At 44.7% G+C, this 27970-nt stretch overlaps 1 protein-coding gene across 2 annotated transcripts; it reads right to left on the bottom strand.

Moving 5' to 3' along the window:
• Positions 1-339: 339 nt before the first annotated feature.
• Positions 340-22809, bottom strand: TGM5 (transglutaminase 5). 2 transcript variants are annotated; one of them, XM_039888537.1, is made up of 13 exons: positions 22737-22809; positions 18566-18745; positions 18237-18482; positions 16995-17113; positions 14655-14783; positions 13871-14048; positions 6833-6971; positions 6106-6209; positions 5760-5999; positions 2947-3312; positions 2325-2485; positions 960-1093; positions 340-770 (listed from the first exon to the last, which is right to left on the bottom strand). In XM_039888537.1, the coding sequence occupies exons 1-13, from the start codon at positions 22744-22746 to the stop codon at positions 617-619; spliced, it is 2160 nt and encodes a 719-aa protein (XP_039744471.1). In that variant the 5' UTR covers positions 22747-22809; the 3' UTR covers positions 340-616. The 2 variants fall into 2 exon arrangements, with proteins under 2 accessions (XP_039744471.1, XP_039744472.1); XM_039888538.1 differs by lacking the exon at positions 18237-18482.
• Between the last annotated feature and the right edge of the window lie 5161 nt (positions 22810-27970).

Genomic DNA, 27970 nt, shown 5'->3' with positions numbered 1-27970 from the left:
TTCATTACAGTATACTGTTATGATTGTTCTGTTTTATACTGCTGTTAATCTTTTATTGTGTCTAATTTATAAATTAAACTTTATCATAGGTATGTATGTATAGGAAAAAAACATAGTATATATAAGGTTTCGTACTATCTACAGACTCATTGAAACAATAGGATACTCCTAGCATCCAGGAAACAGGTGGGAGCTACTGTAAGGAAAGTGATGTTTGCATGTGCACAAAGGAGATAAGAACAAGGACTGAAGTTTATTGGTACTAAGAAATTAGCTATTGCAATGACAAAATGATTGTCAGATGCTAAGCCAGTCTTCTTCTTTTCTTGGCATCTGGGTGAGAAGTAAGTCATGGCCAACTCCAACCAGTCTCATTGGACCTCTGTGCCATCTCACACTTCTGGATGGGACGCCATGGAATCCCTGGGCCCTCTGAATAGAGTCCTGGGGAGCTGTGCAAACAGCCCAGGGGACTATCCATCACTGGCATCTCTTCTGCTGCTCATGTCAGAGCCCCTCAAAGCCTCTATTATGGTGGGGAATGGCACAGCTGCATTTGAACTTGCTCCTTTTCCTGAAGCTTAAAATCTATGCATCCATCTTCTTGTCCTAGAATTTATAACCTCAAGTCAACGTAGACATTCCTGTAACCCTTGATGTCTTTAAATTTGTTGCTCCTCAGATTAGCTTGGATCTGCCTTTGGCCACTCCTGAAGGGGACAGTCTTTAGAGTGATGCTGGCCCTGTGTTGGGGTCCGAGGACTCCAATGCTGCAGCAGAGAAAGAAGAATGTCAAAAATCATACGCAATATGATCACTCCGAAACTGTTTTCCACTCAGCAAGCTGGTTTCTCCTTTCCCAGTGTTCTCAGAGCCTGGTCTGAGGGCCCATGTCCAGAAAGAATAGCATCAACCCCAGGATAAGACAAGAGTAAAGGCTGAGCACCCCCAGCACTCACATAACTTTCTGCTGCTTCTTGAAGAGACCACTTCCTTCCACAGTCAGCACACAGTCTCCGACCTGCTCTGAGAGGGGGTTTGAAAATATCACCTGTACGGAGAGTGGCTGATTCACAACGGCTACTCCTAGAACCTAAACAGAGAATTCCAGAGGAGAGGAAGGAGCAGAGAATTAGTCTCATTTTCCAATTCACTACACTTTCATGAAGGGCACTGTTCCCTAGATCTATTTTCTGAAGAGCTGGACTTCCATGGCCTGTGTTTTTCCAACTATGAGTTAAAACCGACTTAATAGATTGTCATCGCATTTTTTAAAAAATGAAATAGAAGAAAATATCACTGCACAATACACAAGATATAGTTATGTGAAACTTTTGTTTCATTTATACATGTATGGATGTTTGTGTAAAATATTTTACATCACTAGACCCAGCATATGGAAAAGTCTTATGAACTGGGTGCCTTCCGTGATGTTTCCTCTGCTCCAAGGATTATATCCAAGCGTTAAATAATCAAGAGCTCCTAAAGGATTCTCATGCATAACTTGAGTAGATAGAATCTTCTTTGGCACTTTGTTTCTTCATGTTGCATTTCTACCCGATCCCTTCCACCATTACCACCACCACCTCTTTTCATAATTGGCTCAATTCTTTTCACACCAATCTGAGTAAAAAACTCATTCAAGGCTGTAGAGGCAAGGAAGTAGCCTCAGGAAACCCTCCCTAAAATGGACTCCTGTGGCTGGGCTTGCCATATGCACCCCACCAGGGGGCACCACAGGCTCACTTAGCAGAATTTGGGAGTTGCATGGCCTTGGGAAGACGGCACTTAAAGGAAGGGACCTATGTAAGTCCTCCAATTCCGAGGACCACAGAACGTCAGAGCAGGAGGTGTCTTCAGAAGACACCTAGTCAGGAGGTGTCTTCAGAGGCCATCTAGTCTAATCCTCTCATGTGACAGTTCAAGAAGCAGAGGCCCAGGGGCTTGTCCAAGGATGTACAGTCAGGAAATGGCAAATCAAACTTGAGCTGACCTTCAGGCAGTGTTCTCTCCCTACTCAAGTCCCTCCCATTTGAGCACATATTGACCCTGGGGAAGGCCAACAATGGGAGGTGGCATGAGAGAGGGACCTCTCCATGGCAGCTGCTCAAGGTCCGCCCATAAGGCCACTAATGGTGCCAGAGGATGGAGACCTTACCCAGTGATTTCAGGTAAACCTCCTGATTCAGGTAGAAGGTATCTGGAAGCACCAGAAGAGGCAGAGGAAAGAAGGGCCTGCTCTCTTGAGCAGGCTCTCAGAGGGTTCCACCTCCTCCCAGCTGACCCCAAGTAGCCCTCAGGCCACTTGCAGGGCTCTTGCCTACATTAATCATGATGGCGGGATAGGCTAAGGTGATGATCTTGTCCACTAGGATCTTCTTGGGACAGCTCTTCTCTTCTCCCAGGGCACTGATGCGGATCAGCTTGTCTGTTGACAAGTACTGGCTGTACTGGGAATAGGGGATTTGGCAGGGATGAGTCTTTGCTAGGGAGAGAACACAAGGATGAGGTGAGACTAGTTGGGGAATCAGCTGGGCCTGCTAGATCTGGGAACCCATTTATAGAGAGGAGAAAGCCAACATGTGCTGTGCCCCAGTAAAGTTCAGTCAGAGTCTGAGAAGTGAAATGGCTTGCCCAATTTCATTCTTCTGGCAAATAGATGAGCTGAGTCTCTAACCAAAGTTTAGATGACTCCAAAGCTCAGGTTCTCCCCTACAAAAGAAGGCTACTTCTTGGGTTTAGTAAAGGAAGGATAAGAAGAGGAATAGGAGAAAAGAGAAAGAGAGAAGGAAGTAAGGAGAAAAGGAGGAATCTGTGCTGGGGGAAAGACTAGCGTCACAGGGGTCAGCCCTCAGAATCCTTGTTTGGCCAGCTTGATACCACTGGCATTTCTATAACCCACTCTGTGTACACAGAGTCCCCATGCCCATACCCAGAAGCCCATACCTTCTTCAGGAGAGAGCGTGATGAAGGCTGTGTCCTGCCAGAATGGAGGCAGGGGGCTTCCATCATGCATCAGAGACTGGGCGCTCAGGTTAACTTTGAGGTCCTTGAACTGGGGTGACATGTTGAGGGCCAGCAGGACAAACTTTATGTTTTGGCCCATGTTGGGTGGGTCGAGCAACTGAAGTTTCAGGGAAACCTGGATAACGTCACTGGGCCGAAGGGAAGGTGAATCTGAGCTTCGAGGACCATATTGGCTCAGATGCATGGGACTGGAAGGTGACAAGTCTGCTCCATAGGGGCCTTGGGAGCTTCCAATCTTCAGCTTCTGAAGAGCCTTCAGAAACACTTTCCTCTCCTGAGGAGAACCTGGGAGGGCAGAGACAGTACCAACTGTGGGCCGGGCTGGCCCAAAAGCTAAGCCATGGTTGTACGTCCTTCTCAACAGCCTCCCCAACGCTGCAGGGGTGCTAAAACCCTCGTTTCTAACAACAAACACTCCCTACAATTCATTAGGTGCTTTCTAAGTGTCAAACTCTACTGAGCACTCACTCCTTTCACCCTCACGTCAACCATGAGAGAGATGTATTATTATTATTATTATTATTATTATTATTATTATTATTATTAATCCATATACAGATGTGGAAAACGGGCCTCAGAGAGGTCATGTCAGTTCCCAAGTCATACAACTTGAAAGGGGCAGAGAGCCCAGGTGGAAATCAAATCCACCCACCTTGAAAATCTGTACTCATGACTACTAGACTATCCTGCCTTCCTTATGGGAAAGAAGAAGGCCCACAAATGCAGAGAATAAGCCCCTTAAAGACAACCGGGCATGGTATGATTTCCTGTTCCAGAACCAAATTATTGGTCAGGTGTAGATTAAGTCCTGGGAAAACCGAGAGGCCACAGTGAGGAAAAAAAAAGAGGAAATTCAGTCAAGCAGAGTTCCTAGAGCTCCCCGATCTCAGTCCTGGGGAGGCGCTGCGGCTGGGATGTGCAGGAATATGCCCCATGCTTCACTAATAATCCAGCAGCTGCCTTTACTGAGCACTTACTGTCTCCAGGGCCCAGCCTCACCCCAACAGTGCATCTTCACAGCCTCCCCAGGCAGAGGCCACTTTTGTCCCCTCGCTCTGGATGTTTTCTAAGCCCTGTTCCAGGCAGAAGAGGATCTTGAGATGCTGGCTTCGGTAAGAGTGGACCCAGTGAGATGTGGATCAGATTTAGTTCATCCATTGTCTGTTCCATCCCCAGATCCTGTCAAGCCGCGTGACTGAGCAGCACACTCAGGCCCACTGGAACATAGCTCCAAACCCCTCCAAGTTCACAGAGGAAGCCTGTGGACCTTGTAGCAATACTGTCAATGCCCCGCCCATAACTCCCTTGGCACTTGACATTTCGGTGCCACTTGCTTTAATTTCAAATTCTAGCCTTGCTACTACCCTTTGTCTGAGGCTTTCTCCGCCAGCAGAGTTGACTCTGCCCAGGCATGGGGCAGACCAAAAGTGCTCAGGAATTTACACCCTCTAGGAACAGCCCTCAAGCCCTGACCAAATAAATAGCCTAGCTCCCTTGGATAAATAGCCTAGCTCCCTTGCCTTTTGGGTGGGATAAGCCTGTGGTATTGTTCTACAATTTACACTGAATTACTGATGGGGTGGCCAGATTTAGCAAATAATAATACAGGGCCATTTAGTTTGAATTTCAAATTAACAAATAATTGGGGACATGGTTAGACTAAAGCATTATTCGTCCTATATTTTCCGCGGCTACTCCCCTGGCAGAGGTCCCTAGTAGGACTGAGCTCCAGCTGCCCATGGTGCTAACAGGCTTGATGAGGCACCCTGCACAGGCTTCCTCCCTTCCCTGTCTTGCTTACTCACTCTCCTTCCTTCCATTAGATCCTTGCCTCAGGATCTGATTCTGGGCATCCCAACCAAGATAATAGAGGTGGAGAGGGTGATGGATAGACTGCTGGGCTTGTCTTTTGCTGTGTAGCCCTTTCCTAGGCTTGGATTATGGAGCTTCTCTGTGTTGGTCCACAGAGACGAACCACAGATACCTACATGCCAGCATTTTCAGCAATTGCTCAGCTACCCCTCTCCTCTAGCCACTGCTCAGATCCTGCCCTTCACCCAGCTTCTGACCCTCATGAACTGGTTATTTTTAGCTTGGCTCCCTGTGGTTGAACCTGGTGGTTAGTCTTCCTCAATTTCCAGGAATTTAGCTGCCGCTTCACCCCTGCTGGCTTGGGCAATAAGCCCCTGTTAGGTATCCCACCTCTCAGAATCATCTTCTGCAAAGGGTGGGCATAGAAGTGAACATCTGGCCATATGTCAGCCTTGGCACCAGCTGGTGGTCTGACCTTTTCTGCACACACTCAATAAAATACAGTGAATTAAACAGTAAGTTAAGTAATATTAATTAAATTAATTAATAAGGGAGTACTAAGTTTCCCACTATCTTCAGTAGGAGGCTGACTTTTGGGGAAGGCAGGGACAAGAATTCATATACTGTTGGTGAGATGTCTGTCAATGACCCCACAGTCAACACGAACATCTGTGGAGGTGCTCAGATGTGGGACATGGGGTGGTATTGGCATGAGGAAGTGAGGTAGTGGGGACGCCTCAACTGGGACCTTAAAACCGAAGAACCAAGGAAACAGTGGACCTGGGTCCTGCCCAGCAGATACCCTCTAGTTCCCCAGAGGCCTGTCCCAGCTGGCTGGGGAGGGGAGGGGTGTCTCTGGAGTAGGGGGAAGGCATCCATCCACAGGATTTGGACTCTGAATGGAGCTGGCTTAGTTGTACCTTCTTCATACTTGTACTTCTCCGTGATGTCATCCCGCTCATCACTCTGGATGCTCTTGGTGCTGATAAAATTGCCAACAGAATTTGTGTCTCGATGAAGTCTCTGCTCCTTTCCTCCACGGACAAGCCAGGACACACAGTCGGCATTCACCATGGAAAAGACAAAGGCCGTGTCGTAGTTCAGATCCACCTCTCCCTCTTTGATGGCTCTGACAGAGGCAGGGCCGCAGCAGTAAAAGCCTGAAGGAGAATGGAAGAGCCACGGTGGGCCTTGGCTGCAGGGACAGTCAGGGGCAGGGGTGGTTTCCGTGGGAATGGGTTCTGCCTTTCTTCTGAAGAGCCTCACCGTTGCTTGTCTCCTGAGGTGTAGCATCCAGCACCTGCCAGCCTCCATATCCAGGAAGGAGGTCGTTTCGGGCCATCCAGCACTCATTCCAGACATGGAAATTCCTGAAAGAGAAGCCAGAGGAGCCAGTGTCAAAGGAAGCAATGGGAGTTTGTAGTGCTTCTGTTTCTGGAACAAGGCAGGGGAGGATGAGTGAATGGACTGCCAGATAGACAGACAGACTTAGATCCCTCTAGGCCTGTGGGTGAGTAGTGACAGCTCTTCCTCCTGTGAGCCTAAACCTGCTTTAAAGAAGCTTTCTTCTGTTTGTGAAATGAGAATGAAGGCTTCCAGAACCACCTGAAGTTAAAAATCCTTCTCTCTCTCTCAAAAAGTTTCTCGTGATCCTTTCCTGTATGTGCTGCTGACTCACAGAGGCAGTCATGGTCTTTGTGTCTGGAGGTGAGACTTCAGGCTCTCCCGCGGTCACAGGCTGAGTATTAAATGAAGGTGACAAAGGGGAAAACCTCACCCAGGGCAGAGAGCTCTTGTGATGTGAGGATTCTAAACTCAAAATCATTGATTTTGTTCAGCTGTGTTCCAGACTTAGGATTGGGGATACCAAGCCCAGGGACTGATGAAAGTGGGGGTGGAGTCCTAAGCAGGCAGCAGGCTCATAGGCACAGTCCCGCCCTACCTCCTGCTGGTGGGGTTTGCCCTAGAAAGAGACTGAAAGGTTGTCTCTCACCAGACAGTGTCTTTCTTCTTATTCTTCAAAATCCTGCCCGTGTTGTCATAATACTCATCTATGATCAGGTTTCCATCTGTGTCGTGGCCAGAGTCAAAGTTGGTGACCACTCGGGTGGGGATCCCCAGGCATCTCATCACTGCAAAAAGTACAGAAAATCTTCTGTGGGTTGTGGATCCAGGAGCTCTATGGATTCCTGGACTTGAGACCTTGGGCCCAGGGAAATCATTCATTTGGCACTTTCAGGACCAAGCAGGAGCTGTTTGGGGCACTGGTTGGTGTTGCTGCCAACTTCCCTCCGCACCTTCCTGAGCTTCTCTCTCTGGGATCACAAACAAGACTTTATGCAAAGGCTGCTGGTTGCTCTGATAAGCACTGCCAGGGCCAACAGAAAGTCTAGCAAGGTTCGGATTCTCCTGCCTGGACCAGCAGAGTGGGATAGGCATACCTCCTTTGACAAGACTCTGGCCTGACTGGGTCTCACTTCTCTCCCAGACATAAATCTCCATCTTTAAGCCAAATAGCTGAAATGTTTTCTTTCCTGTGTAAGGATTGTTGGCTGAGAACATCAGGTTCTTAGGCAAAGAGTTCTGTGGCTTAGATCTCCCTTTTTCTTGGGGTGTATTTTCTTAAAAGCATCTCAAGGAAAGCATCACAGATCCAGCCAGGAAAATGTGTAACAACAGCCTAAAAAAGCAAGTCTGTACTTGGAGAAATTCTGAAGAAGAGGTTAACTGTTGTCTTTATTCCTGGAGGAGCATCCCTTCCAACTGCTTTTCTTTGTCCTCTGCCATATTTTCCCCCTTCTACACTCTTTTAATAACAGCAATATCCCCCAGCCCATCCTGCCACCAATGCCCTGGGGATCCCTGTCCTCCCAAGTCCAACAGTGACAGCCCATCCAATTCGATTATAATAATAATTATTATTATTATAATTATAATATCTACCAGCAGGCATGGTGCTGTTTTACATACATTATGCTCAGGACAACTCTACATGAAAGCTGCTGTTATTATCCCCACTTTATAGATGAAGAATCAGAGGCTAAGAAAAGTTGGCTTACCCTCACCAAAGTCACACAGCAAGGAAGTGACACAGCTATCCCTCAAATCCTGGTTTCACTGCTAAGCTTATACTTAATTCTGAGGCCACCTCCCAGTATCATACACATAGTTCAGCGTTCTAGTATTTTTGTCATATTATACATCCGAAGCATTTTCCTGTGCTGTCAAATATTTGCCAAAAACAGGATTTCTAGTGGTGGTTATTTTTAGATATTTAGTTGGTTTCTGATTTTTTCCCTGTCGTAAATAATGCTGTGATGAACATCTTTGTAGGTCAGTCCCGTCACCACCACCACCTTGGGACAGATTCCAGGAATTAAAATGACTGAGTCAAAAATATAGATATTTCTAAGGGTTCTTCACACAAACTGCTGTCATTATTTTTTTAAATGTTCATAGTCTTTACTTTAAATATTTATATCAAACATTTAATTGCTTATAGATTTTAGTTCAGGCTCCTTTTTATACTTTGACACAAAGCCTCTCTCCAGGCCAGGGTGTGGACACACTCTTGGATGTAGGCCAGGACAGGGAGGAGAGAAGCCCAAAGGGGAACCTGGAGTTCTCTTTGGAGTGGCAGGTCTGCACAGGGCCAAGGAACAAAGGCAGGGAGTGAACAGAGCTGACAAGCGAGTTATAGGTGGAGGTGACACAGGACAGTCTCGGAGGGGAGGGTGAAGGTTGGAAGAGCTGTCACTGAAGGAACCTGAGACAGGAGTGAGGCAAGAGCTCATTAAATTTGTGTTGCAGTGAGTTGTCTTAAACTTGTGAACGAGGTTTCTGCAGAGTATCACTCCTCATGATTCACAGTTTGATATGTGACTCAGGTAACTCTTTCACTGACAATTTTGTGCGAGCTGAGTCCCTTGTAAAAGAGAAACCCATATGAGTATATTTGTGTGTGTGCGGAAAAAGGTGGACAAGATCTCAGAGTCAGAAAAGAACTGAAGTGTTCCCAAGGTATATTATACAATGCCACACTCCTAGCATGAATTACTATGTCTCTTCACTCAGCATTTAGCACATATTCAGTGACAAGTGTCAAGCTGCTGCAATGAACCAGGCAGTGAGTTAGATGCAGAGTATGTAAAAATAAAAGACATTCCTGCCCTCAAGGAATGCAGCTTCATTTCTGACTCGTGGTGGACACTGTCCTGATGGTGTGTTAAAACTTGTGATCTATTTCAGAGCTGGCCGTGAAGGCTTCTCATAAGTTCTTCCCCTTCACCACCACTCCTGCCTCCTCATGTGGAAATGTAACTCCAATTTTATAAGAGAAATGAGTGGAAAATTAGAGTTCAATTTATTTGTTTACTGGAAGTCACTTGGTTACTTTTGCTACCATACTTCCATGGCTTACATTGAAGAATACAGTCAAAACTCTAATAGAGTCAAAGTAATTGCATTTAAATATGATGATTTTTAACATCTCTTAATTCTTCCTGGATGCACTAAGCTTCCAAGAGGTGAAAGTATCACTTCCTGCTACTCCTACCATGCCTTTAATTGTCCCCTATAAGAAGATGGTTATATTGCCTTGGTCTTTCAGATGTCATCATGAAGTCATATTTGAACTGTTCTCTCCTTTCTGCAGTGACAATGAAACCTAAAACTGATCTTTAAAAAAGCCTTAAAAAATAAAATAAATTTGTAATAAAGCCTATTTTAAAAAATTACAAACATGTAAAGAAGCAGGAATATATGACCCATAATCAGGAAAAATATCAATCAATAGAATTAGATTCATAAATGACAGAGATAATGGAATTAGCTGACAAGGACCTTAAAACAGCTATTTAAAATACTATAAATATGGTCAAGAAGAAGTAAAGAAAAACATGAATATAATAAGAAAAACAGAAAAAAGATCCAATGGAACATCTAAAGGTGAAAAATATAATCTATAAAACGGAAAACATACTGGACAAAATATTGCACAAAGATAACAGTGCACTTTTTTGTGAGAACACATTCAAATACAATGCTGCATATTAAACACATCAAAATGTTTCTCTATCATGGGGGGAGGTGAATAGAAATGGGTTATGAGATAAATGGGGCAGGGAAATCAATTGATTAGTTAATTAGTTTTTTAAAAGAGAGGCCCGAAGCAGACCTATTATGATACATGTCATGGCATGAGAAATATGATTAATTTAATTCTAAACACTCCAAGAAACAAAGGAAGGAAATAAAGTTGAGAAGTGGTAGAGCATAGAGAACTGATGTTTGGGGGATGGCTAGAAATACCTTTTAAACGAGAGCCAGCCAGAACTTTGGAGCCTAAGAGGCAGAATTTTAAAAGTATCAGTCTAATTATTATAGTTAATAATAATATAGTTATGTAAAAGTTACCATGTGCCAGGTATTTTTCTAAGGCTTGCCATATATTAACCCATAACCCTGTGAGGGAACATTCCATGTAATCTTTGATGTCTCATAATAAATCAAATGGAAAATAATGGTAGATTTGTGTTTAAGCCAAAGATTGAGACAAAATAACACACTGGTGCCCTGACTGAAGTTCTTTCTTTGAGAGGAAAGGGCTCAGTAAAAATAATGAGGACAAGAATTATTATACTGGAATGAAGATAATGAGATAATTTATAGAGATTATGATACAAACAAGTGAGAAGAATTCTTAGATTAGTTTTGGGTGAAGAAAGGAGGGCCCAGCCCCAAACACCCAGCCTCTTCGTCTCTACACCATATCCCGCCATGACTCTGGGCCCAGGATCCAATTTTACAGAAGAGGAGATAGTGTCTCATAGACCTGCTCACAGTCACATGTTCAGAGTCTTCCGACCCTCAGCCCCTCACTTCTGCCCCCATCCCTACCTATGAAGTTGTAGGCAGGAGCTGGCCTTGACCAGGCACATTCCCAGGATGCCTGGCATTTTTTAAAAAACAACTATATTGGGATAATTTATATACCATAAAATTCACCCTTTTAGAGTGTATAATTCAGTGTTTGGTAGTACAGGTGGTATAACAATCCCCATTATCCAATCCCAGAACGTTTTATCGCCTCAAAAAGAAACTCTGTGCCCACTAGCAGTCACTTTCCATTCTCCCCTCACCCTAGCCCTAAGCAACCATTAGTCCACTCTCTGTCTCTATGAATTTGCCTATTCTGGGCATTTCACATATACGGAATCATACAATAAGTGGTTTTTGGACACCTGGCTTTGGGAAAAATTTTTAGGCAAGAGAACGTCACTGTTCCCTCTGTTCCCTTGTTACAGTGCAAGGCTTCCAGGCTACTCCACAGACCTCAGCCAAGGGCTGAGGGACCTGACCTTGTCACAAGGAGTGGATAGCCAGAACAGGAAAAGCCTGATGACTGAGAGCTGATGAGCAGCTGGCCCTGAGCATAGGAAACGTAGGCCAAGGATTTTTCTGAAATTTCCAAAATAACGCTCAACTAAATGGATGTCAAGGAAACAGCCTATCCAAAAATTATAACATTATCTTCGATGCATCCAAAGTCTCGTTTTTTTGTGTGTGTGATTTTTCTTTAGGAAGTTGAAATCAATATGTTGACATTGAAAGGCAATACTGGGAGGCAGAGCTGCTAGGGTTGGAGAATCTACTTCTAAATCAAACGAGAGTCACATGGTCACTTTAAACCTCAGTTTTCTCATCTGTAAAGACGGTATTGATATCTACTTTGCAGGTGGTTGTGAGGATTAAAAAGAGCAAAAGTGCCCAGTGAGTGCCTAAAGTATGAGGAATGCTGGATAAATGGCAGCCACCAGGAGTTTGCACAGTATATAACCTAGTGGTTAGAGCCAGCCAGACCTGGATGCGAGATTGACTCTGCCACTCAATTTCTTCATCTGCAAAACTGAGATAATGATAAAACCTACCTCATAAGGTCATTTGGGGGATCAGACTAGACCATTCTACTTGATACTGAATACTTGCTGTAGCCAGGCTCTAGTCTAAGCATTCTCCATGTATGAACTCACTCAAATCCTTTCAATAACTCTGCAAGGTAGGTACTATTACTTTCCCCGCCATATGGCTGAGGAAACTGAGGAACATGTTGCACTCAAGGTTACTCAGCCAACTAATTATAGTGCTGGTATTTAAACCCAAGCAGTCTACCTCCAGAACCCTCGTATGCTTCACCATTACTCTAGGCTGTCAAGATTTTAACACAATTCCTAGCACAAAGGAATAATATCACCTCAATAAATATCAGCTATTGTGATTGTGAAACAAACAACAACAACAACAACAAACGTGCTTTGGCAGCTGAATTGGGTTAAGGAGTTCGATCTACTCCTAACTTTTAATGGAAGATAGAGACTGAGTCTTACTCATTTTTGTACTCAAAAGTATTTGAACCACAATGCCTAGCATATAATAAGTATTGTTGGATAAATGAATGAGTTTTTCAAACTGATATATTTCTAATATACAACATAGTAGCTCTTTTGGGGAAGACTGGTGCTGTCTGAGCTACATTTGACCCACTTTGCCCAACCCTCTGCTTCCCAAGTCACTAAAGAGCCATAATTCTCATGAACATTTTTATTGGTCTGCTCTCCTTACATAATCTCCATTCTCTGGCTCTACCTCTGTCATCACCCAGTTCCAGACAAGTGCACCCAAACCCCTGGCCCTCTCCTTCTACACACATATCCCTGGCTCATTAGATTCTAGGCTTTCCCATGCACAAGAAGTTTCCCTCTCTATCGTGTACAAGATCGATCCATTCTGTCATTCTTATGCCTCCTCCCTGGATGATTCAGACATCCCAGTTCACCCAAATGTCTGTCATTTTGGGTATCAAAGCTGTCAAATTCTTGGTTTCTTATCCAAAAAACAGGGATTCTTTGAGCAGTCGAAGCATCCAACTCAAGGTGGGTGTGTGCAGCTGCATGGGAGTAGCTTAGGGCTTCCTCCTCACCAATCCGTGTGAAGTCACCCACTGCGGGTGTTGACGGAAACCTCCTTGTGCCCTTGGACAGAGGCCTGGCCCTTGCTCAGCAGCCCACGGCTCTCTAGGCTCCCTCCACGAGCCCGGAGCTGCAGTGCACACATGCACACAGACTGCACCAGGCCTTGTCTTAAAGGGAATTTCTACGTGAAAGGCCTCAGTTCTTAATAAATACCAAGTTGTGGGCAGATCTGGTCTCGCTGGATTGGACTGGAGAGTGCTGTGAGCGAAAGCCATACTTGGCATCTTCCCCTTTGGCATGGATATGCATGCCAGGAGGCTGAGAGCCAGCCTAGGCAGGGGGGCAGGGTGAGGGTGATGGCCAGGAGCAAGAGTTGGCCCTCGGTGAGGCAGAGTTCTCCTCCTGCTACCTCCACATGCCACATGCAAACCAACTTCCATTTACTTTCTTTTCCTGTGCCTATATTTCAACTTTTCTTCTACTAATGTTGCCTCCACTCCCTATCTGAAAAAATGACCTCCCATTTCCCCCCACCTTGTAATTCTCTGGCCTGACCCAGGCCTCCAGGCCCTCTGAACTTGTGACAACTCCAAATTCAAGGTTATCATACTTCAGCTGCCATCTTGTTCTAACCCCATGGCCCATATCACTGCTCAGATGCACATTTCCCTCTCATATGAACAACTTCACTAAAACCATTCTCCATGCTAACCAGTTTGTAAGTTTTCTAATTACTCGGTCCCTCATCTCATTCCTATCTTTTATCAGATAATTTTAAGTCAGGTACTTAGGAATATTCTGTTAGGCTATCCACGCTCAGAAGACTGGAAGGGCACCAGGTTCTGGGAAGTGTGTGATTTCTACCTTAGAACCATCCTCTGAAATAAGCCCAGATATGTGAAACCTAGAGGTTAGTGATGAGACATTTTTGTTGGAGAGGGCTTCTTTCCAAACGTCCCTTTGTGGGAACCGTGTAAGTTGGAGACAAGAGTTATTCGGAGGGCTAATACATGAGCCATTGCACTTTTTGGCATTTTCATGAGGAACTTTCTACTCCCTACCTGTGCACATGATGGCTGCAAAGACCCAGCACTGCCCATAGCGCACTGGCTGGCAGCCTGTGGCATGCCATTGTCTCAGGATGGCCACGCTGCCGGTCCACTCTGCAGGATTGATGCCATCTGAGTAATTCTCACTCCATCTTCCATTGAGCACCCCATTGTCATCATTGCTGTTGATCTGAAGAGAAACCATATATAGAAGAATTAGTAGCATCCTTTTCCTCACCAAATTTGATGTGTGGGCTATTTTGCAAGGCCCATGGGCCTGAGACACAGAGGAGACTTTGATCTACTTTTACCTGTGAATTTCCAGACCTGCTGGGGGAGGAGTCAGGGTGGGAAGCTGGCTATTCTGATTTGTGCTCCACTGTTAACTAGTTTATTATTTATTTCTACACACACCTTTAACCCCCACCTCCCTATCCCTTGCAAACCTAGAGCTTGGCTCTGAAAGCTTTTAAAAATACTTCAGAGCAAAGGAAATTTAGAAACAGTAAGACCATTTCACAAACCAGAGCTACATTCAGCCTTTCCCAAAACATGCAATTTGGAATTAATAGAGGTGAGGGCCTACCTCCAGCTATTTCGGAGCTCAGTTAAGAAAACCTGTTAGCCAAAATCTTTCATCAGTCTTATCCAAAATGGCTTTGCAAGAGGGCCCGTGCCTCTGAACTCTTTATTCTCCCATTGCCTGAGGGCAACTGTGAATGGTCAGGGCTTTCCCAGCACAGCTTCCTCCCACCCCGGACATACCCTGGGTGGACAAAGCCAGACCCAAGCTCACCATGGCGCACACCACTCTGCTGATATAGACGGGGCTTCCCCGCAGGGCGCAGTCCATGGCTGGGTCACTCTGGAAGTTCAGGCTCTTGTCTAGCAACTCCAGGCAGATGTCTATGATATTCTCTTCAAACTGCAAGGGGAGATGCAGAGAGGCAAGGTACTCATGCTTGGCACATGTAGATATGGAAAGAGATACATGAGCCACCCAGCTCTCCAATGGAGTGTGTCTGTGGAATATAGACCTATTTGGAAGATAACTATGTCCAGTAGCACAGCCATGAACTGGCTACTGGGCAGGTGCAGGGTCTCAAATCTCTGGGGTCACAGTTTTTATGTCCTGAATGTCAAATCCCTGGAATTTTTTCCAATGTGTCTGACTGGCTGAAAAGTCTGTTTCTCCTTTTTCTCTCCTCAATCCCCACACTCTTGGAGCTCATGGAATGTTCTTGTTAAAATCGCACTGCCTCTTCTTCCACCCCCAGCTTAGCTTTGGCAGCTACTGGTGAGGTGATGGTGCCAGCTTGCAATGGTGCCTGTGATTCAGTGGGGCTGTAGACTGACTAATAGCATGTGAGTTATGGAAACTTCCCACCCAAGGCAGGCTGCCTCCCATCCTTTAGGCTAGGTGTGAATGCCACTTCTTCTGAGGCTTTCCCTGAGCCTGAGCCTGGTTTAGCTCCATAGCCCTGGCTACAACTCTACTCATCAGACACAGTTGTAATGACGTAGTCGAGGTCTGCCTTCCCTGCCTGTGTGTATGCTCTGTCTCTCTCCAGCTCTTCTTGCAACTCAACATCTTCTTGCAATTCTACAACTCTACAGTGTCCAGCACATTATAGAGATTCTGTGCATCTTTGTTGAATGAATAAATTGATTCCATGTAATGCTGAGCAATAAACAAGATTAGGAGGCTTCTCTGATTCATCTTCCCCAGGAAACAGTTTGATCAGTTCACTTTTCTGCTTTAAAATGTTCAAAGGCCCCTATGGCCTACAGAATCAAAGTTCTAACCTCCTCTACAAATCACACAAGACCCTTCGATTTCTCTAGCCTAGTGTCTCAATACCCCCTGCCTCACCAATTTTGCTCCAGCAATACCAGATTCCTTGTAACCTCTGCAGTAGGCTAAACTGTTTTTCACCTTTGTGTCTTTACTCATTCTTTCCTCTGCCTGGGATATTTTCCCTGCCTTCCCGCAATTGGCACGCTCAGTTCAAGCATCTCCTCTTCCGAGAAGCTTCCCTGACAGCCTCATGCCCAGCCAAGTGCTCTTGCTTCAGGCTGCCAGAACACCCTGTGCCTGTCTGGCAATCTTTACATATCATGTTGTTTATATGACTGAGTTCCTACTACACTGTGGGCTCAGGGGCAGTGTTTTATTCATTATTATATCTGTAGCACCTAGAGCTCTGCCTGGCACTGAGCAGGTATTCAACGTATGTTCATTGAATAAGGGGGAAGGGAGAGTGGAACCTGGGGCTCAGAAAGCAGCAACTTCTCACTTCTGTTTCTCATAGATGACAACAAACTCCTATAGGGGTGCTTTCGAGGATCCTCATCTGCCCATGCTGAGTGAGGGGTTGGGGATGTCGGTTGGGGCCAGTTGAGGCTGCCATGTCTCATCTTGACTATATCCACCTAGGCTGGGCCTCAGGCCACATGTGTCGGACAAGTCCAGGAAAGGAACCCATATCAAACTGATACAAGACTCCACAAGCACCCCTAGGATTTCCCAGCTGACACCCTTTCTGGGCAGCCGGGGCTGGTCCTCTCTCCTGAATAGCGTTCTGGTGCTGGGGCTCAGCCTCAAGAACCCTCTTCCCTGAATTGGTCCTGGACTTCCTAGAGTACCTGCTAGAGGCCGAGCTTTACACAGGAAGCAGACTTTTGGCAAGACAGAAGTTACAGAGCATTGTGATTAATACGATGCTCTTCTAACAAATAAAATCACGTTTTTAGAACATGTGTGGGAAACAAAATGTAGAGGAACATATACCACACTGGAAACACAGTTAACAAAAAAATGGGCACCATTATGGCCGCTGTCACCGTTGTCACTTCATCTTCACCATCAAACTCAGTGGAATCCCTGGGTAAGTACCTTTAGCTGCCCTTCCTTCTCTAATCCTATTGTCCAATTCAGACACGATCAGCATAGTACAACTTCCAACTTTCTATGGCTGCTCCTCTAGCTCCCTGGGATCATATTGCACATCCTTCTGGTGCCATTTAGTTCCCATTTGTCAGCAGTTCTGGAGGAACTTTGCTTAAAGGGCACCTTCCCAAATCCCCTCCGGCTCCCCTCTCCCCTGAATGGTCCATGAGCGGGGCTGAGACTCACTTGTCCGTAGTTCCAAGGGCAAGGGCGGATCCAGTTCTTGTTCCCTTGGTAGACGAAGCCGTAATCATTCATGACATACTCCTGCCTCTGGGGCTCACTGTCCAAATAGACAGTGTCCTCTAGGAATCAAAGTGGGAAAACACAAAGCAGAAAGGTCATCTTGCCCTTCCTGCCCATTCCCATCCCAAGGAGGCACAGTCCCATGGAAACTGAGCTCTGAGGAGGGCACTGGATGATAAGAGGGGCAGCAGAGGGTAAGTGTCTCTGGGTAAGTCTAGGAAAGACCTACTCTCCACCACGCCTCAACATCAGCAATGGGCTCAATGTGAACATCAAGTGGAATAGTAAAAATTTACCTTTGGTGAAATTTCTTGTTTTGCAAAGCACATTTACATCCTAGCCCCCATTTTAAGGTTGAGAAAACAGGCTCAGAGTGATAAATAATTTGTCCAAATCACATATGAATTCTTAATTTTAAAAAGATATTTTTAATATCAAAAAGCAACACATATTCATTCCTGAAAATCTATAGAACGCCAATAGGCAAAAAGAGGAAATAGGTGCATCGAAATAGTGGAGAAATTGTAGCTGTTAAAAAAAAATGTACTGCTAGGAAAATATGTCCAAAGTTGAATTTTTAAATGAAAAAAGCAAGTTAGAGCATGATCTGTATAAAATAATCCCCTTCGTGTTATGTGTTGTATAATCACATACACACATGCATAAATGCATAAATACGTATTTGGTTAAGCACAGAACGTTTTCGTAAGGCTGCACAAGAAAAGGCTAACAGTTTTGTTCTGGATAATGGAACCTGGAGATTGGGATAAGGTTTCACTTTTTGCCTTATCCTTTCTTTCTTTTATTTAATTTTTCGTTCTGCGTTGTTTTGCTCTTTATTCCATTCCACAATGCACTTATCACTCTTAAATGAAGAAACTCGAGTTGACTTGAAAATGTATAATAAAGGTAAATGTTAATAGTGTTCAAATTTAATTATAATAGTTTTCCTTTTAAGTAAAGATAACTTGGTTTATAATTTTAAAATTTTAGATAAGTAAATAAACAGCATGTTCTCCCTGCCCTGCTTGTTGGTGGTCGAGGGGTAATGCTGATTGCATGGGATTGGGGAGATTTTTGGTTTCCCAGGGAGCAAGGGTCTAGAAATCCTTGAGCCTGGCTCTCTGAGGCATTGACAAAGGGGCAGAGACAAGGGAACCCCACTTGGGCACTCTGCCTTACCTGGGCACCAGGGATTGAAGAGCAGAATGAACTCTCCGAGCTGATAGGCTGTGACAGACCCCTGGAAGGAGTCGATGTGAACTTTCAAAAGGTACCGACCCATGGACGCCGTGGGAGGGGCATACAGGCTCACCTCCAGGGAGGTGGCCCTGTTGGTCTCCAGTGAGGCTATCCAAGGGCTGGGACCACGATGATCTGCCAGGCTGAACACAGCTCGAGTCCCCTTGGCCAAGTCTGGCAGTGGTCCTAGGAGGGAAGCAGAGCTGAGGCCCTCTGAGGTGATCTCCCACCCCACATACACACAGCCCTATACCAGCAGGGGTCCTCACCAGTCTCAACCACGAAGATGATATTGTCCAGGCCCAGCTGGAAGCCCCGGTTACTGAAGTACAGAGTGATGTTGAAAGCCTGACCCCGGCGAACAAGGAGGCGGTCAGAGCTTATTTCCTCTGTGTGGTGCCGCATGTTGTTCCAGGAGCTCCGGAAGTCTATGACGGACAACTCCAGCCCTAGGATGGGGCAGCCAGGGGCAGACGAAAGGGCAGGGCCATGTAGACTTGTTCAGTCCCATCCACCACTTACCAGTTGTGGAAACTTGAGAAAGAAGCTTTGCCTCTCTGAGCCTCAGTTTCTAAGTTGGTAAAATAGAATCTATACCAGCCTTACAGGGTTGGTATGAGGATTAAATGAGGCTCCATGCATGTAAGTACTTCTTTCTTATTTCTTTCCTCTCTTCCTTCCCTGCTTCTCTGACCTTCTAGTCCACCTCCCTTCCGTCCTCCTGGAGGTGCATAGGTTTTTCTCTCTGTTCAACTTCTTCTGTTGGCCTGACCAACTTTGCTCATTTTAGACTACCATGTCCCCAGATTTCATGTCAGCATCCACATTCTTAGATACAAGTTAAGAGTTTCACTTGTCCCTGTACCAGCCTCCAGATCTGGAACCAAGTCCCTGGGTTAGCTGCCCCTAAGTTAACTATCCCTGGATTAGCTGTTGTGCTTTTAGTAATTTTCTAGCTCTCTGACTACCACTGATGCCATGTGCCCAATGCTTCAGAAGCTGGGATGCTGAGGACAGTCAAAGAAAGGCCCACCCCTAGGCTTCTGGAACTTCTGCTAAGACACAGACTGACCTCACTGTTCTCCAAGTGTGCCTCCCCTGGAAGGAATTTATTTTGGTCCTATAATGGTCCACAGGCACCTGGGCTCACAACCTTTAAATCACAATTGGCTCACCTAGCTCCTTCCCCTTTCCCCAAGACAATTTGAGCATGCCATCTTTTTGCTTTAAAAGTTCTAAATACGCTATAGCCCACCGTACAAAAGGCACGCTCCTTAACCTGACACTTATGATCTTCCATACCTAGTCTTAACTTAAACTTCCATTCTTACTTCTCACCACTTCCAGTATGGATCTTCTCCTTCAGCCAATCTGTCCCCAAGCAAATGATAGCCTTACATGTCCATGTACTTTGATTCTGCTATAGCCCCTAGTCAGCATGCCCCTTCACTATCAATTCAAATTCTACCTGTCCTCCAATGCCTATTCAAGATCCATCTTTATGAAGCCTGTCCCAGTTGGCTCACCCTCCTTCTTACCTCGGACTGTTCTACAGCACTTAACTGCATCACTTATAGAGAAACTTAACTACTTAACTGACAAATTAATATCATGCTCATTCGTTCATTTATATCAACAAAATTTTACTGAGAGCCTACTAGTTTTGGGCTCAGCATTACATGTTAAGATAGTTTTGTAGTTATTTTTTTGTCTGTCTTCCACCTCTAGATATAAGTCGATGAGGACAGAGACTTAGCTGTTTTGTCTCAGTTGTATTTAAAATTTAAGAAATATGAACCAAAGCATTTGACAAAATTCAATATTCTTTCATAATAAAAGTACTCAACAAACTAAGAATAGAAGGAAATTTCCTCAACCTGACAAAGGCTATCTATGAAAATCTCACAGCTAACACCATGCTTAATAGTGAAAGACTAAATGCCTTCCCCACTAAGATAAGGTGGAAGACAAGGATGTCCACTCTCATTCCGTCTATTCAACATTGTACTGGAAGTCCCACTAAGGTGACTATAACAAGAAAGACAAAAAAATAACAAGTGTTGGTGAAGATGTAGAGAGATTGGAACAGTTATAGACTGCTGGTGCTATTGTAAAATGGTGCAGCTACTTTGGAAAACAGTCTGGCAGTTCCTCAAAATGTTAAACTTAGAGTTACCAAATGACCCAGCACTTCCACTCCTCAAGATTCCACTCTTATACCCAAGAGATTGAGAACATGTTCACGCAAAATCTGTACATGAATGTTGATAGCAGTATCATTTATAATAGCCCCAAATGGTTACAACCCAAATGTCCATCAAATGATTAATGGATGAATAAATGTAGTATTATCCATATAAGGGACTAGAATTCAGCCATAAAAAGGAATGCCGAATGTACTATAACGTAGATGAAAATTAAAAACATTATGCTAAGTGAAAGAAGCTAGACACAAAAGATCACATATTATATGATTCAATTTATGTGAAATATGCAAACTAGAAAATTCATAAAGACAGAAAGTAGATTAGGGTTTACCAGGAGTTAGGAGGAGGGGAAAATGGGATGACTGCTAATGGGTAAGGGGTTTTTTATAAAAGAAATATAAGCATAATGATCAGCACATTGGAGGTATTAAAAAATGTTTGCTAGGTTGAATAAAATTCTCAATATTTTGCATAATCACCCCATACTTATTTCCAATTTCAGATTCAATGAACACCTTATTGAGAGCTTGATTACTCTGTGATAGGCACTGCCTTAGGTACCCTAGGACAATTATCTCTTTGAATCCTCACGACAACGGTGGAAGCATGAAATGTCATGTCATTCACATTCAGAGTTGAGAAAACCAAGGTTCAGGCAGATTAAATGTCTTTCTGAAGGTTAAATCTAGGGATGTTGGCCCAAGTCCTGTGCTCTTCCCGTTACTCAATAGCTACCGCCCACTGCTGGCCTCGCTCATGTTCAGAAAGGACATCTGACCCACTGCCAGCCTGGAAAGCACTTGGCTTTTTTCTAGTAGTGGAAAAAGCAGCTCATCCGTTTTGGAGACTAATTGACTAGACAGAGATTGTTAACTGGCCCCTATCCAGGTGGGGCACATGACCCAAACTATTCAACAGGAGTGGCAGCATCTGCCTGACAGCAGCACTGGGGCCAAAGCTCATCCTCTGGATATATCCTGGTTAAGTTAATCTCTACCCGTAACAAAGGGATTATTCTTCAGCCCAAACACCAGATATTCAAATAGGAGGTACATTTCACATTGGGCATATTTGTTCTCCTTGTTGTGTAGGAAGAATGGGGTGAAATGATCAATAAAATAGAAAGAACATTATAGGAAGAACTTTTAAATTAATCTCAGTATCTATCCTAGAGAGAAAGTCATTCACAAGCACAAGGAGGCATAGATTAGAATATGTATTGCCACATTGCTTGTATAGTTGAAAAATGGGAATCAACCTAAATGCCCATCTATAGAGGACTGGATAAGTAAATTACTTACATCCATAATATAAAATACTAAGCAATGTGAAAAACATTGAGGTAAATCTATAGGTACTGAGTGGCATGAAAAAAAAAAAGCATCCATACATGCTAATATTATGCATTACATTGAGCATATATGTATGAATATAAATGTATAGACAAAAGACTGGTAACAGTGGTTTTTCTGGAGATGAGGCTGGGTTGGGTGGCAGTAAGAGAACAGTAGCTTTATCTGTAATTATTGCTTTATTTTACTCCAACTATGTATTGGTATGTTTCTTATGTAATTAAAACTTATAAAAATGTAAGAATAAAGGTTTAAACACAAAACACAGTAAATGAAGGTGAAGTTATTACATTTGTAGAGTTTTTCACTCATTTCTGTAAATGGTTTCAACTAACTTTTTAATCTTCATAACAGCTGTTTCTAAAGAGTGGGAGTCGATATAGAGAGAAGAACGGTGGTGGAAAGATTAGCTAAGATGAGGAACAGAGAGCCCCTGAAGTAGGGGAAGAAGAGAAGATGTGAAGATTTAGGAAATTTTAGAGCTGGAAGACAACTTTAAGATTGTCTGGTCCAATTCCCCTCATTTTTCAGTTGTAGGGGCTGGGAAGTAGAGAAGTGACTTGCTCAGTGTCAAAGGATCAGCTTGTGGAAGAGGAGAACAGGAACCCTGACCCACGGATCCCTGCCCCTGCCCTGTCTCACAAGGCTATGGAAGCAAGTATGTTGGCACACAGCTACTTGGCTGTTTACCTCCTGGCATCTATCTTGTCTCTTGGTTCTCGGGCTACCAACCAATTCTGAGGTTCTTGGGGTTTCTACTTTGTCTGCCTCCATTCTTTATTTACTCATGTTGTTCCTCTGAATCCACCCTCCCTTGACTTCCTATAGTCTCTCTGTCCTCCTCATCCCTGACCTCCAGCATCCCGATGGGCCTCCCCTACCTTGTGCCATGGTGGCTGCCTCCGCTCCTTGGGCTTCTCCCCACAAAATAGCTGGATAGCCTGGAGCTTCGGGAAACTGGTCCTGGAGTGTCTGCTTCCCTTTCCATCCCCAAGGCTTCAGGAGACACCAAAGGCGGGGCTAGCTACCTCACTGCCACCTGCTTATTGGGCAAATCGCAACTGGTTTTCTCACTTGCCTTCAGGATTTTCTTGGCAGTGTTGCTCGTCTGGGATGAAGTGAGGTGGCCAATGAGCTGACAGGGCCTTCTGCCATGTGGGCCTTTGATAGCTCTTGGGCAATGGGGCATTCCCTGGTAGGTGTTGTGCTGTGGCGAGGGAGCTAGGTGAGAGAGATGAGTTGATGGGGCCTCTAGACAGATGAAGGGGGGTGCACCTCTGCAGAAAGGAATATCAGTGTCCTAAAACTTCAGCTCACCGCTGAGAGAGCCTCTTAAGCCTAGAACTCTGCTTAGAACCTGAGCCCTCTCTTTTATCCTGGAGAGTCGCTTCCTGGACATCAAATGCAAACAGAGCCCACTCTGCATCACTTTTGTATGATTTTTTGGCATTTATTTTTTGGCAGAGGTATTGTCTTGAGTGAGACCTGCCAGGTCCCAGGTGACTCTCGAATGAAAGCAGTAGAGGAAAAAAACTTGGCAAGATTCATGGGAGAGTTTTGAATATAGATGAGAGGGTGGGGATAACAGTAAGTGACCTTGCTTCTAGTAAAAAAAAAAAAAGTATAAGTCCTTGTAGTGAGCCTGTAAGAGAGAAAAGAACAGACGGGAGAAGAGAGAGGGAAGGAGAGGGGAAGGGATTGGGTGGGACACTTTAAAGTACCCTGCCCCAACACCTACCCTGCCTTTCCCTATTGCGGGACACTTCTCCCTCTGTCTCCCTGCTTTCTGGGTCCCTTGTCTTCTCTTCTCAGGAAACTCAGTCACCAGCTTTCATTCTCTCTCCTGTATTTTTAACTCTGTCCCCAATCAGATTTTAAAGTGTGTGTATATGTGCGCATATAGAATTGACTGCCTAACATTCAATCCAAAATGAAACTTGTCCCCTCTCCCCTTCCTCCTGCATCTCTGGTCTTGGTGAGTGAGGATGGTGTCCACCCAGTCACTCTGGGAGAAACCTAGGTGCCACCTCATCCTTCTCCATCTTCCTTACCTCCCTTAGCCCATCAGTCGCTGAGCCTTGTCCAGTCCAACTCCTGATTATCTCCTAAAACTGGCCATGCCTTTGATCCTGACTTTATTGAAGCTTCCCTTGCCTGGACTCGCTCCTAACCAGCCTCCCACCCATCCTTTTTCCAAATGAATCGCCAAAGTGACTTTTCCCAAGTGCCAATTCAACCAAGTTGCTTAAGGTCCAACAGTGGGTAAAATCCAAACTTCTCAACATCACCTCCAAAGCCCTTCAGGATCTTTCCCTTCCTGTCTGGAGTCCAGGCAGGCAAATTGCTTCTCAGATGCAGACCTGCTCTCCCACACCTCTGTGCTCTCGCATGAGTTGGTCTCTCTCTTTCTGAAATGTTCTCCTCTCACTTGTCTACTTTCTTGTATCCAACATTACCCACCCACTCCTACTTCCAGAGAAGTCTTTCTGACTTTCTCTCTCTACCATACCAGGCATTCAAGAGCACTCCTTTTGGCATTCCCTATTAGATTACTCATATTCTACATTATAAATACTTAATCTATCTTTCCCCCTGTCTTTCTTGAGGATATGGCCTGTGTCTTACCAATAAGATCTCCAGTACTTAATAATGATAGTGGCTAATGGTAAAACCACTAATTGAACTAATAACAGCTTTTACGTTCCAGGCACTGTTTTAGTTCATTGTGTGCATTATCCCACCTAATCGTCACACCATTCCCATATAATATAGCAACTATTATCATTCCTATATTACAGATGAGGAAATAGAGGCTTAAGAACATGAGATAGTTTTTCCAAGGTCACTCACAAAGAACTGGTGGAGCCAGATTTGGACACAGACAGTCGGACTCCAGAGTCCCGTGTAAGAGTGCTTAATGCAGCCAGTACCGGAAGCGTGGCTGGTTTTCCAGTTCCTACTTGTTGTCCGATGGAATGAACAAATTAAAAGATGACCCATGCATGAACAAATAGGTAAATGCCTGAACCCACCACCACACTAGCTGAGATGGGTTAGCTTGTGGAGGAAGAAGAGGCTTTGGGCAGGAGAGCTTAATTGTGAGGGGAGACAGGAAGGTAAGTGTAGCTAGGGTGGGCAGGACTGGGGAGGTGGGGTAGCCAAAGAGGAAGGTGCTCAATGGCCACCAGGCAACAGCCTACTTCCTGGCTCTGAGCTAATGAGCAGACTTATAGGTTCTGCCTGTCATTTGATTCCTACAAATATTAGTAGGAGGGAGTGTGCTGGGGAAGGAGGCAGTTCTGATCTGAGCAGCTTATCTCTGGTCCAGGGTTAAGGAGGTAGAGGAGAGCCAGGGAAGCTGAGCAGAGTTGATAAGCACCTTCCTGTTTGGACAGAAGCAGGGCTGCAGAGAAGGAGCTCAGAGCAGACCCTGGAACACAAGTAGAGAAGTGTGGACATACCTGCCATCCCCCTGGGGCAGGCCAGCTCTAGCAAGGTGAAGAGGGGAAACCTTCAGACCTTTCTTAGACTCAGAGAGACTAGGACACTAATCCTGGTCTTGTTGTGAGTCCCCAGTGGGCCCTTAGGCAAGTTCTAGTTTCCTTGTCTGTAGAATCCGGGTCCTTGGCTCCATGGGTGCCCAGGTCTGAAAACAGAGTGAGGAAGTTCCCTGCAGATAATTGCAAAGGGAAGCCAGAACTGGCAAATCCAGGTAGGTTCCTTTGTTTCCAGCTTCTTCCCGTCCCCCAAAATGGAGGCAGTCACCCAGAAGAAGTGATCTCTTTAGAATACACTTTTTCTCATTGGATCCTCACAGCAACCCACTGAGGGAAGGAAGTGCTGGCACTGCTATTATTGTTGCTATCGTTTTGACCAGAGGGAGCCATGGTCACACCATGAGGGAGACAGAACTCTGTCCAGAGCTCTTTGCTTTGTATCACACAGTGACACTGAACAGCAGAGACCCCGAAAGTACCAGCCAAAAATACATGGGACAACGGTCTGCATGAACACCACGGGGAACGGGAAGACCAGCAGTCAGAAGATGAGGGTGTTAGCCTGGTTTGTGCCTTTTTGCTCCACAGGCTAAAAGTGCCTTTTGCCAGATTTATCTGTGGATACCACTGCCATGCCCAGTGACCCTACCAGGTTGTTGTGAGAGGAAGGGAGCACCTAATCTCAGGACCTAATCTCTGGGTACTAGGTAGCAGTGGATATGAACCCCGGAGTCCTGGGCTCTAGTATGTCGGAGCTGTAAGGGAGCATTAAGACTGTCTGCTCGTCCAACTGAGGTGGAGAAATGAAACCAGTCAGACTAGCCGATGTGAAAAAAAGAAAACACTATAGAGTGTAGTTTTTTAAGCCAATTTTTAGTTGGAGAGAGAGGAAATATTTGAAAGGTCAACTGGAAAAGCAGAGATGGCTAATATCGTCATGCCCCTGGGAGGCCCAACAAAAAGCCTGCCCACCGTTTCCCCTTCAGTGACATAAGTGATGCAGCCAGGGAGCTTTGAGCCTCTAGATAGGAAGGACAGTGATTAAGTAAAGGAGGACCGGGCACTCTGCAAATGGAGCAGTTTCAGATTTCCACAGGAGCCAGCCCAGCTATCAGGTCTCCTGTGGGCGGGTGGTAAGCCACCTGGAACAAAACAGTGACAAAGCAGTGACAGAGCCACACAGAAATGCCCATGGCATTTAATGGAGACAGGTGCAGCTGGTATATAGGGTGGAGTGTGGGTGTGCAGACTCCTGCCCTTCCTGCCCAAAGCAGCCTGCGATAGCAAAATAAATACAAAACAGAGAGGAAGAGGAGGAGGAGGAGACCAGGGTGGTGAGAGGAGCAGAGTGAACCTGCAGAGTCACTGGGCAGGTGAAGAGTGGAGAATGGCAGCCACACCTTGAGAACCTACAAGAGGACGTGCTCCTCTGTGTTTCTGGACCGTCTAAATTTTCCATAATGAAGCAGTGTCCATTTGTAATGATATCTTTATTTTTTATTGAGATATAGTTGACATATAACATTGTATAAGTTTAAGGAATACAACATCTTGATCTGATACATTTATATATTACAATATGAATAGCTAACACGTCCATCAGGTCCCAAAATTATTTTTTTTTGTGGTAAGAAAGTTTAAAATCTGGTCTCTTAGTAACTTTGAGGTATATAATACGGTATTGTTAACTATAATCTCAGTGCTGTGCATTAGATCTCCAGAATTTATTCTTCTTCCAACGGGGTGTTTTATACCCTTTGACCAATATCTCCCTAGTACCCCATCCCCCACCCCTGGCAATCACCATTCTATTCTGTTTCCAAGAGTTCAGCCTTTTTAGATTCCACATACAGACATTCCTCATTTTATTGTGCTTTGTTTTATTGAGCTTCACAGATGTTGTGTTTTTCACAAATTGAAGGCAAGACCCTCCACCAGCAAAAAGATTACAATTCATTTTATTGCAGTGGTCTGGAACGTAACCTGTAATATCTCTGAGGTACGTCTGTATACATGAGGTCATAGAGCATTTGTCTTTCTCGGTCTGACTTATCCCTCACTTAACATAATGCCCTCAGGTTCCACCCATGTCGTAGCCAACGGCAGGACCCTTTTTTTTCTCACAGCTGCATAATATTCCATTGTGTATATATCACATCTTTTTTGTCCATTAATCCGTTGACATTTATGTTGTTTCCACAACTTGGCTATTGTCAGTAATGCTGCAGTGAACATGGGGGTACAGATATCTGTTTGAGGTAGTAATTTTATTTCCTTCAGATATATACCCGGAAGTGGAATTACTGGATGATATGGTAGTTCTAGTTTCCATTTTTGAGGAACCTCCATACTATTTGCCATAATGGCTGAACAAATAGACATTTCCCACAACAGTGCACAGAGTTTCCTTTTCTCCACATTCTCGCCAACATTTATCTCCTGTCTTTTTGATGATAGCCATGTAATGATAACTTTAAAATACACAGTGAAACGGGGGAGAAAACACTAGAAAGATAGATGGCAAAATGTTAGCAGTGATTTCTTTTGGGATGGGAGAGCAAGATATCGGTGATTTTTCTTTTGTTTCTTTTCACTTTTTCTGTTCTTTCCAAATTATC

This window comes from Pteropus medius, unplaced genomic scaffold (assembly GCF_902729225.1).
Source record: "Pteropus medius unplaced genomic scaffold, Ma_sr-lr_union100, whole genome shotgun sequence".
Taxonomy (NCBI): Eukaryota; Metazoa; Chordata; class Mammalia; order Chiroptera; family Pteropodidae; genus Pteropus; species Pteropus medius.
This window is presented reverse-complemented; position numbering and strand designations above follow the sequence as displayed.